Source organism: Nicotiana tabacum, chromosome 17 (assembly GCF_000715075.1).
Source record: "Nicotiana tabacum cultivar K326 chromosome 17, ASM71507v2, whole genome shotgun sequence".
NCBI classification, from domain to species: Eukaryota; Viridiplantae; Streptophyta; class Magnoliopsida; order Solanales; family Solanaceae; genus Nicotiana; species Nicotiana tabacum.
In genome coordinates, this window is record NC_134096.1 from 51,687,204 (window position 1) to 51,699,454 (window position 12,251).

At 34.7% G+C, this 12,251-nt stretch overlaps 1 protein-coding gene across 1 annotated transcript; it reads right to left on the reverse strand.

Annotated features, from left to right (window-relative positions):
* Positions 1-5,882: 5,882 nt before the first annotated feature.
* Positions 5,883-7,093, reverse strand: LOC107796987 (zinc-finger homeodomain protein 2-like). Its single transcript, XM_016619816.2, has one exon. The coding sequence runs from the start codon at positions 6,877-6,879 to the stop codon at positions 6,007-6,009; it is 873 nt and encodes a 290-aa protein (XP_016475302.2). The 5' UTR covers positions 6,880-7,093; the 3' UTR covers positions 5,883-6,006.
* Positions 7,094-12,251: the final 5,158 nt, after the last annotated feature.

Here is a 12,251-nt window from a genome sequence, read left to right on the forward strand (position 1 = left end):
GGGTTCACTATGTTCACCTTGCATAATCTGTTGATTTGTATATGTCCTCTTGTTTAGACATAACTAGGCTCTTCCTGGATCAACTACTAACTACTCGTTGGCCCATTCTCATATCAGTATTCCGTGTTATCTTCTTGGGTTATTCCTTTTGTCTTAACTTACCTCTCGCACTTGCTCCTTATTTATCAAAAACATCCCGGGCTGGAACCCTTACTTCCTCTCCTTAACGTCGTACTTGCATAATGTTCTGGAATCGTAGCATATCTGTAGGATTTGAATAAGTGCAATCTCATCCCTTTCTCATTTTTTTATCGCATTCTTTCTTTACCATTCCATCGTTACTATAACCACTTAATTCTGACTTACTGAACATTACTCCATATTCCCCCCTTTTGGGGAGTACTATGATTTAGTGCTACGATGATCTACGCATATATGTTTTTACCTCTTCATCTTCGGCGTCTTTCCACATAATCGATTATCCTTACTCGCCTCGCGGTAATCCTTCTGTACCAAGGATAACGAAATTCCTTACTCGCGAGGGTGACACTTAGTGTAACTGGCACATATAGTCTCTTAAGTTTAAATTTGCTCACCTTGCTTTCTTTAGGGAAGCGTCTTCTTGAATGACCTTTAAAGGGTATTCTTCAGTCGTCTATTCTATTATCTCCGGGACGCAATCTCTGAAATTCTCATGATGCCGACTATTACTCAGTCCCTAGTTTATGTTTAGTTTATCTTGTTCATCAGTCCATGCTGATTTCTTATTACTCTAAAATTTTTTACCTTTTGGTAATCACGTTGGAGTCACGAACTTATTTCTCAAAATGAGGATATGACTTTTATGGCCTATACTCTTTTTTTGTCTCAAGGCCTGTCACCTCTTGTCTTTTCATTCACTTGACTATAGACTCTATAATACTGTCATCTTTTTGATCTACCGTTGTCATCCATGTATCACATCTTACTCATAATGTTTCATTAATTCTCTGCTTATTTCCCTGCTAATATTTCTGTCTATCACTTTATTCCGAAAACTTCAACAAGACATTCTTTTGGTTTTAGCTCCCCTTGCTCCATCCACTGGCTCTTCGGGTTGCCTAACATTCTCTCTCTACTAGGGACGTGAGCCATACTAAGGTAATATTTATCCCTTCCAGGCTTTCAGTGCCTATATTTGTAGTACTCATATCTAACTGTACTATTTTTTAGTGCACCATATGGGTGTCTCACAAGGAGATGTATTAGCACATTTGCAATATCCTTCGGGAATGTCAACTAACACAAACAATCCATCCACTATTTTGGGTTACGCTAACCCCAACTAGATCCTAATACCCTGCCTTCTCTTATACTACTTCTCTTAGCGCCCATAGGGCATAAATGATGTGGGTGTGGCCAATTTTACATACCTCTGTTATTGTTGAAGATAACTCAAAATTCTTATAGCTCCATTCCTGAATGATAAATAATGATAATCTTCACTAGCTGGGTACCTCGTACCCTTTTTCATCTTGCTTTTTTTACTTGTTAAAGCTTGTATCTACCTTCTGAATCTCTCGTGGCTTTTTACCATATGGGTGGATAGATATTCATGCCTTAGGGACTATTTTCTAGAAGATCACAAGTCTTAGTACACACATGATCTACTGGAGACCTTACATTTACTCATCATAAACATGATGAAAAATCGAGTTCCTCTGACTCAACTCTTCCACAGCCGTATTTAATCCATTACAAACCATCTTTCTAGATATAGGTATCGTCGTATTATGAATAAGAGAGAGTTTAGGAACTTGAGTTCTTACAACTGAGCTCTACCACACGATCTAGAGTAAGAAGAAAGAGTGACACTCTTAAATGTCCTATAGCCTCCTGCTTATAAGTGTGGTGCACAACACACCTATAAACAAAACTCTACTAGACACGGCTTGTAGACTCCCTACGATAGAACTGCTCTGATACCACTTTTGTCACGCCCCGATCCTGGGGGGCGAGACCGGCACCTGGTGCCTCACCTATCCTTGCGTACCAACTTGCGACTAAGGGACTCTTAACATATAATGTCATACTTTGGCCGTGGCCACATTGCAAGAAACGTTTTGAAGAAAAATATAAAACTCAACGGAAGCTAAGGCTGACTAAACATCAATATCAAGCTGGGCCGACAAGGCCGTCATAACTATTATAGGTAGAAAACCAACAAAATATACATACAAGGCCTACAAACCCAACATACTGCACTAATTGACATGATATGTCTACAAGCCTCTATTGATGAATGTACTGTGATCGGAACAGGACCCCGACCTACCCATAACCTATAAACATATATACACAATATGTATACAAAACTCTAGACACGGCAACTCCGAAGGACGTGGAGCTTACTGATAAAGCTGAACTCGGGCAACACCTACTGAGGAGGTCTACCCGTCTGTCTGTCTGAACCTGCACGCATGAAATGTAGCGTCCCCAGAATAAATGACGTCAGTATGAAATACGTACCGAGTATGCAACGCAATAAAATAACTGAAAGTTAAAACTGAATTGATAATATAATAACCAAAAGTAACTAGGATTCAAAGATGATCTGGTGATATACTTCCCTGATGATACTAACTCAACTCTCTCAATATAGTAAATAAAATAGATGCCCGGCCCTATAAGGCTCGAAACGTGTAACTGCTCCGCCGTAGTATGCTTGCTCATAGGCGCTCGGCCATACTAGGCTCTGTATCTCGACCATGCTGCGCTCGACTGTAATAGGCTCGGTATATAACTTACCATCTGATCATAGGTTACCCAATAGGGGCCTTCCTACCGATTATAGCTCGATGGTGGGGAAAATACTGTAATACTGTATATATATAGACACTCCGCTCTCTTGCCTAGAAGAAGACAATACTCAATTGAATATGAAGTCCCGATAAGGGAAAATACTGTAACTTATGAGACTAGAATAATGTGTATAAATTCGGGAGTATGAACTTCTCTTTATACCTCGTTATCAAACACATGTAGTTACGAGATCGTGTCAAAATGAAGGAAGGACTTATCCTTAACATACCTGGAGTAGGAAAAATCCGTATGATATTCTTGGGAAAGATTGCACCGTACTCTCTTAGAATTGTAAAATTCCGTTACTATAGCATTACGTAGTCTCGTATGATTTTTGTAGCAAAATCACGTTGCGAACATCTAATCTTTTATGAATGAGTTTGCTGAAGCTTCTTTGAACTTTGTAGAGATTCAATAATGAATTAGAGAGGTCTCTTTTGATATTTGAGTGTGGGTCCCACTTAGTAAGGCTTGGCCACCAAAATTCATTTAACTTTGCCACCTTTCCACTTGAATTTAAGAGTCATTAGGTGAGCATAGTGTGCTGCCACGTTAATGCTTTCTTAACCTTATCCAAATATTCACCCCTTTTCCTTAATCAACTATTAATCTCCCACTAATTCAATAATTAATCAATTACCCACATAATTAAGAATTATCTCAAATTACTTAAAATACTACTCACTTTTAACACACTTTATACACCTTACTATCATGGTCATGTGGTACTTTGTATGGTACTAGTTCAAAAATATCGGGTATTATAACTCGGACCATATATTATCCCAAATTGTCAAATTTTAACGAAACTCATTTTCTTTGATTCGCTTACCCTCTCACCTTCACGAATTTACTTATTACTTGTTTGAAATAGCATAATGCTTATAATCTCAAAATAATCTCATTCCCGAACTTATGTCGATTAACTTACGACGAAACTTCACGTACGGAAACATGGGGTGTAACAAAAAATATATTTATATATTAAGTTTAAAAATAATAAAGCATTAAAATTTGCCTTTGGCCTTTGAATTATGAAATGGATGCAAACCAACAAGTAATTAAAATTAAAATCCTAATTTTCAAACCTATTATGTTACTCCTACTGAAACTAAATGTAACGACCCGTCCGGTTGTTTTGAAAAAATTTGGCCCGAACTCATATTTATTGTTCCCTCTACTTCAGTTAGTGGTTATGTAACTTGCTTGGAAGATTTGTTTTTGGTTTCGGAGTGAAATTGTACACATAGTCCCAAAAATAAAAATTTAAGACGTAGGATCGTCCGTAGTTCGAACTGTGTGAAGGCGACTCCGAAATGGAGTTTTGACTGTTCATATAGCTCCGTAGGGTAATTTTGGTCTTCGGAACGTGTTCGGATGTTGAATCGGAGGTTCGTAGGTCATTTTAATGTCAATTGGCGAAAGTTCGAAATTTGATGAATTTTAGAAAGTTTGACCGAGAGTGGACTTTTTGATATCGGGGTCGGATTCTGATTCCGGAAGTTGGAATAGGTCTGTAATATCAATTATAACTTGTGTGCAAAATTTTAGGTCAATCGGAGTTGATTTGATAGGTTTCGGCGTCAGATATAGAAGTTTGAAACTTTGAAGTTTATTAGGCTTGAATCGATATGTAATTCGTATTTTTAGCGTTGTTTGATGTGATTTAAAGGTTCGACTAAGTTTGTGTGATGTTTTAGGACTAGTAGGTATATTTGGTTGAGGTCACGGGGGCCTCGGGTGAGTTTTGGATGGTTAACATATCATTTTTGGACTTAGAAGATTTTCTGGTACTGGGTCGGTTCTGGTGCAATCGCACCTGCGCAAGGCTGACCGCAGGTGTAGTGTGTATGACGCAGAAGCGACGATCGTAGAAGAGGACGAGTGCTTGGGGAGGCTTCCGCAGAAGCGGGCGAGGGACCGCAGAATCGGGAAGCTTAAGTGAACACTCCGCAGATGCGGAGACTTCACCACAGAAGCAGAATTTGGTCCGTAAAAGCGGAAAGCCTGGGCAGTGTTTAAAATCGAAGAGCTTCGTGATTTTTGTCATTTTGGACTTTGCAAACTCGGTCTAGGGGGATTTTGAGAGTATTTTCGAGGGATTTCTTGAGGTAAGTCTCTTGTGCTTATTTTTTTTTATTAATAATCTTGTTTCCTCGTTGTTTTCCTCACCTAGATTATGTGTGTTTAAGGTGGAATATGAGAGTTGAGGCTAGGGATTTGGAAAGTGTAATTTGAGGATTTAAGTGGCGACTTGGTGTCGGATTTTGGTAGTTTTGGTATGGGTGAACTCCATATCGAATGTGTGTTCGTATTTTATAACTTTTACCTGATTTCGAGACGTGGGCTCGGGTCGACTTTTTGAGAAAATTTTTCGATTCTTTGCTAAAGTCATAGATTTATATTAATTAGCTTCTTGTAGTTGTATTCATGTTATGTAATTGCGTTTAGCTAGATTTGGGCCATTCAGAGTCGGAAAGTCAAGGGAAAGGCATTCTTACCGATTGATTGAGCAAGATTGGAGGTAAGTGATTTGTCCAACCCTACTGTTGTAACATTTTGTGATATGTGAGCGCCGTGTACGTGAGGTGACTAGTGTCTACACAGGCTAAATTTGGAAATATCGCTTCTTGCTGAATAGTCTTCTTTTAAATTCTTTAACTGAGTTGCTTTAGTATATGCAATGATCGTGTTTAGTCGAGTATCACATGTACGTGCCCTAACTCTTACTTGCAATATGTGCAACATGCTTAGCTGAATTACATGCTTATTTGATTTGATTTAAATCTTTAACTGTTAGATTCTTGCTGCAAATTCGTTGTTTTCTTCGGATATCTGTTGCATATTTACTTTGGGACTACGAGGCGGTTCCTCAGGAGATTCCCTGTACTGTATATTTACTTTTGGGACTACGAGGCGGTTCCTCGGAAAACCCCTTGTACTGCATATTTACTTTTGGGGAATAAATAGTTAATGATAAGGGTAAAACAGGGAAAAATTATCGAAGTAAGCAGCTAATTAGAGTTCAGAAATTGTATAGAAAAATGAATATATCGTTTCTAGCTTGTTGTCTCTTTGATTTATGCACAAAGAAATTAGTCCCTAATAAAAGTATCTAATTTGAGCTGAAACAAGGTTTAATTTATTAGGCGCAGTAATGACGCCTTACATTTGTCTCTTCTTATTTGCTTGTTTGCTGTTGTGCATCCATATTCTAAAAACTTGTCTCTTGACACCCACTTGGTTACAGAAGTGTTGCAATTCTTGTTCGTCTTGCTTCTGTATACTCCATCCCACCTTCTCAGCAAATTCATGCATTCTTTCTTTTTGTTCCGCTGTGAACTTTGTCCTAAATCTCTTCTTCGACTTCGAACTTTGTCCTCCTCCGACATTAGAATTGAACAAATTTAGATCCTCACTTGATGATTCAGCATTCCTTCCAAAAGTCATCATCACTGGTGACGCGGTACTATAATTGTAATGGTAATTGCTACTACTATGTATTGGTGGATTGCATGTAGAATATGGGGGGTGTGGGCGAGCTATCTGCGTCTCAGCCTCGGAGAAAGTTTCTCTCCGATGAAAATTTCGATGACAATTACAAGCTGCACACTTTAGCGCACCTTCTTCTTCGCTTGGCATGAATTCGCCACATCCGTCAAGGATATGTCCTCCCATGCTTGCAGCATGATTCTTGAGACATTCTCGGTATCGTCTAACCACTGATGATGAGCTGGTCGTGGTCGTGGTCGTGGTCGTGATCGTGCCATTTCCTGAGGTTGTCGATAGTTGTCGTAGTTGTGCTCTATTGGTTGCTGCAACAAGTGGATCCCTTTCTTCTTCTAATTGATGTGAATTTAGTTGGCTATGTCCTTGTAGGGAATGTTGGTTGTGCTGATTTAGAGTTTGGATAGGGCTGAGAATGACATTTCCACTGCCTGCTTTTTCATTTCTTCTAGTATCTGAAAAACTTGAAGATGGATTATAGCCAATGGAGTTTGGTATGCCCATTTCCTTTTCTTGGCCTTTCTGTTCCATATATATATATAACTCTGAAATGACTCTTTGATCTTTGGACCTCACCTCCAGTTAATCTTTGTTTTTTAGGGGTTAATTACGTACTCAGTAATCTGTTCTAATTAAACCCACAACATGACCCATGTCTTAAATCTGAATCCTATTCCCTATACGCAACCAAATTAAAGAAGCTGATTTGAAAGGGGCGTTATTAAAAGAAGGTTATTTGTCTCCTTAGAGCCATCAAACCCCATGAAAGGGAAGCATAAATGAGAGTGGGTTATATATAAGAGAGGGTTGCACTTGCACTTGCACTTGCGTAAAGTATTTAAAAAGCTAAAGAGCGAAAATGGTAAGTGATGATTTGCTATATGACACTGATGACATAGTGGGACTTACTACTCTACTAAACCACCGACACGCTCATGTTCTCTCTTCTGCAAGTTGCACTTTGCTCCAGCAATTTTATTATTGTCAAGAAAATTGCTCCATACACAGAGAAAATATTTAAACTAATTTATACTTCTTCCGTTTCAATTCAGCATTTTGTATATCGAGACTTAAAATTTCTTAATTTTTATCGCAAATTTGACATAGATTCTTTAGTTTTTTAAAATAAAATTTATATATTTAAAAATATTATGAGTCATAATAATTAATAATTTAAAATATTTAAAATATATATAGAATAATGTTTAAAAAATATTATTTGACTTCTAAAATTTGACATGCATCACATAGATTGGGACAAAGAAAGATGTTTTTATCTTATTCACTTTTTAATTAATAAGTAACCACTTTCATATTACAAACTACAGTCAAACTTCTATATTATTGCCCGTCTCTTTTGATATTATTTTGTTGTTACATCGAATGATTGTTATACACCTATAATAATACTTGAAGTTTAAATATTGTTTGTTTGTTATAAACAAAAAATATTTTTAATATTATATATAAAAAATAAATAAGTTATTTAAATTTAAAATCTCAAAAAATATTTTTTTTTTAATAATTAAATATTAGATAAAGCTAATATGTTATTAATAAATTCATAACTAAATATACAAAGAATTTAATTTTATGGCACACATTTTAAAGTTATTTAAAAATAAAAATCTTTCAAGTTTAATGAAAAAACTCTGTTTCGTGGAGAGAGAGATGGATGCATTGTACCATTGTGACGCAAGTTTGCTCTGCGGAAAATCTTTAAGCGATTCGTATTAATTCTTTGTCTAATCATGGCTTAAGTTTTGAGAATCAAACATAATTAAGATGCAATTATAGGTAAAGATTAGAGTGGTAACAATGGTTGTACAATACTGGATTGCTAATCCATTCATTATTCTTTTTACATAAAGCTCAGACACAGGAAAGGATCGATTGGAGACATTTTGGTGCTTTAAGAGGAAAGAGGTGAGAAATTGTAAATAAGGAAGCAGCATATTGGTCCCGTTAGTGTGCGTGTCAGATTGTCTTCTCTATTAACTTAAAAAGTATTCTCTATCTCTCTCCCCAAAATCGGTGAATCGGTAATTGATTTGTCTTTTATCACAAGTGTGTTCTGGTAATATTAATATGACGATATTTATCAATATCAATTCACATTAACATATGTGGCTCTTGTGTTGCTTAATTTAATTTCTTGTGTTTAGCTTAGGACCAATTAATGTGAGATTCTAAGGCCTCATTTGTTTTCATTTAATTGAGATTTGAATCTTAATCATTCAGATTTTAGACATTAAATGCGTTTATTTTTAAAGTCTGAATCTTAATTATTAAGATCTTAATCATTAAGTATTTTTTTTCTTACTTCACAACCACTTAATGGGTTTGAATAGGTCTGTATGATTAAGATCCATAACAGAGACTTAATTTTATTAAGATGCTATCATCCATATTCATTATTAATTGTCGCCACCGCCTACCATTATCAACTATCACCATGCCACCACCACCACCACCACCACCATACTCAACTCAACCATCATCACCACCATCATCCTCAATCATAGCCGCCACCATAATCGACTACCACCCCGCCATCCGCACCACTCCCACCACCATCATTCTCAACAACAAACACTCATCCACCTCAACTACCACAACTAACCACCTTATCACTATCAATAATCATAACCGACACTACCCATCATTATAAACTACCACCACTCACCACCACCTTCCTCAATCACAACTACCACCACCACCCGCCATTATTAACTATCACCACTCACCACCACCATCCTCAATCATAATCGCCACCACTACTAATCACGACTAGCTACTACCCTTGAACCACCACCATCAAACAAACCTACCACTAACCACCGCCTCTATTCGGCATTCACAAGCACCATCGTTAGCCATCACCACCAGCAACTACTATATTTTTACAAAAGTTATATTTTTATTGATACAATATTAGATTAATTAGTATTTCATTTGAATTTTATGTTTATTAATTTTCAAATAACGATAAATTTTATACATTCAGATATTAAAAATCAAAAGTCTTAATTATTTAGTATTCATATCTTAATACACATCTTAATATTCAAATGTGTATTCAGATTTAGATGTCGTAATCTTAATACACATCTTGATATTTAAATGTGTATTCAGATTCAGACGTCTTAATCTTTAAAAAAACAAATGAGGCCTAAGTCTCTAAGAAAACATGTTGTACTATAAAACTTCCATTATAACTGTGGAGTGGTATATACAATTTTCTTCTTAATATGTGGTTAAGTGTGTTAGGACCATTGGGCGGCTCAACGAATCTCATGGCTTAAAGCGAAACCATACTAAGAGACCCTTAAATTTATTTTATAAAATATTTACACTAGCAACAAAAATTACTTTTTAAATGACAAATTAATCATTTAAGACAAAAAAAAAATCAATTTCAAAAAAAATAAAAAGGAAGAAGAGCACACAAAATAAAGTGGTGGACTATCGGATGTGGAGGTCCAGAACTCAAAGTGAAAATTTTGATTTGGCTATCATCACAAACAAGAAAAAGAAACAAACGTATATAACGTAATAACTTAAATTTTGAGCATTGACGGTGTCAAAAATATTTACTCCTTCTGATCAATTTAAACACTGATTGTAGTTCATTATATTAAGTAGCACTTATTGGTGAATATCTAAAATAAATTATAAAAAAACGCTAATATAATATGCCGAATTACACTAAAAGAAAACCGGTGCATGAATACTTTTGTGTTCATGCAGTTTTAGAGAATATTGTAAAAGATATTTATTATGTTGTTGATATATATAACTTAATTCCTATATAAAAAGGATAAAACTAAAATTGAAGAGTGAAGCAATTATACCAATTAATGAGGAAAGAAAATTATCATAATTTATACATTTATTATATAAAATAATCTCAATCAAGTAACAAAAAATATACTGTAATATTTTTCTTTATATAAATTATTTAATATATAATAATAATAATAATAAAAATTTAAAATAAATTTGGGGCCTTCAAATTTTGGGGGTCTGCGGTCATACTGTCCAAAGCCTTAGAGCCGCCCCGGTTAGGATATTATATGCTGGAGTGAAGGGATTTCTCAATAGATACGAGACGCGAGTAAGAAAAGGTAAAAAGAGCAAAGTACTACTAACCACTAGCGGAGCCACCTTATACTTAGGGTATCAATTTGACATTTTTTGTCAAAATATTATATTGTTTAGCTAGGTCAAAATTTTATTTTTTTGTGTATATATATTATATGTTGACTTTTTTTATATTTTTTATGTGTGTACTCTTTTATATTTTGACATCTCCTAATAAATTTTCTAACTCCACTGCTACTCTACTCTACTTTATTTATAGCAACAGCAAAGTAGTATACCATATGCTCCCATAAGAAGTTCGTAATGACCAACATCAATTGCTTTGCAATAGAAATTGAAAACCAATATCCTGTTTAAATATCTACTATAGTTCTAGAAATCAGCTTACGACCTACTTTTGCTTGAGCTATTTGACAACTAATGAGATAAATAGTAATCCTTCATTTACTTTTACTTGTCCACTTTGAACTTTTCACACACCTTAAGAATCAATCAAAAAAATATGTATTTTATAATTTTACTCGTAATAATGATAGCACTCTAAAAAGTATGAAAAATAATTTAGGGAATAAATAGTTAATGATAAGGGTAAAATAAGGGAAAAATATAGTATAGTGAACAAGTAAAAATAAAAATATATTTTTAGTATAATTGACAACTGAAAGTGAACGGATTAAGTAGTAATAAAATCGAGTTAAAATAAGCGAAAAAGGGCCAAAAATGCCCTTGAACTATTTGAAATAGCTAAAAGATGGCCTCCGTTTGTTTTTGGTACCAAAAATATCCATGCCGTCTATGTTTTGGACCACAAATACCCTTAAATTGTTAGTTTTGCCATTGAAGGTGACCTGACAGTCAAACTAGGTTAGATTTGCTTACATGACCATCCACCCAAGCAATTCAACATGGCAAAATTATTTTTTCAGAATTTTTTTTAAAATAAAAAATTAACACTTATTCTGAAAAAAGTAAAATATTTCCGGTAAAATTATTTTTTTTGTAAATTTTTATTAAAATACAAAATCAACACTTATTCCGAAAAAAGTAAAAAATTTCCGGAAAAATTATTTCTTCGGAAATTTTTATTAAAATATAAAATCAACACTTATTCCGAAAAAAGTAAAAATTTCGAAAATTTTTATTAAAGTACAAAATCAACACTTATTCCGAAAAAAGTAAAAACTTTCCGGATTCTGATAGCGATTTGATTTTTTATTTTAATAAAAATTTCCGAAAAGAATAGTTTTTCCTGAATTTTTTTACTTTTTTCGGAATAAGTGTTGATTTTGTATTTTTTTTAAAAATTTCGAAAAAATAATTTTTCCGAAAAAATAATTTTGACATATTAGATTGCTTGGGTGGATGGCCATGTAAGCAAATCTTACCCAATTGGACTGCCATGTTACCTAGTTGGATATTTTTTATACAAAAAACAAACGGAAGACATTTTTGAGGTATTTCAAATAGTTCAAATACTCCCTTCGTTCTAGTTTATGTGAACTTATTTCCTTTTTGGTCCGTTCCAAAAAGAATGACTCCTTTCTAATTTGGAAATAATTTTGCTTAAACTTACAATTCTACCCTTAATGAGAAGCTTTTATAATCACACAAATACTCTGGGGCCCTTTTTGACTTGTTAAGGACCACAAATTCCAAAAAAATTTATTTATTCTTAAAATCCGTGTTTAGTCAAACATGTTCACATAAATTGGAACGGAGAGAGTAACACTTTTGGCCCCTTACCGTAAAATAAGAGTGACTGAAAGTAGTGACAACTAGGGCTGCTTATCGGGCGGATT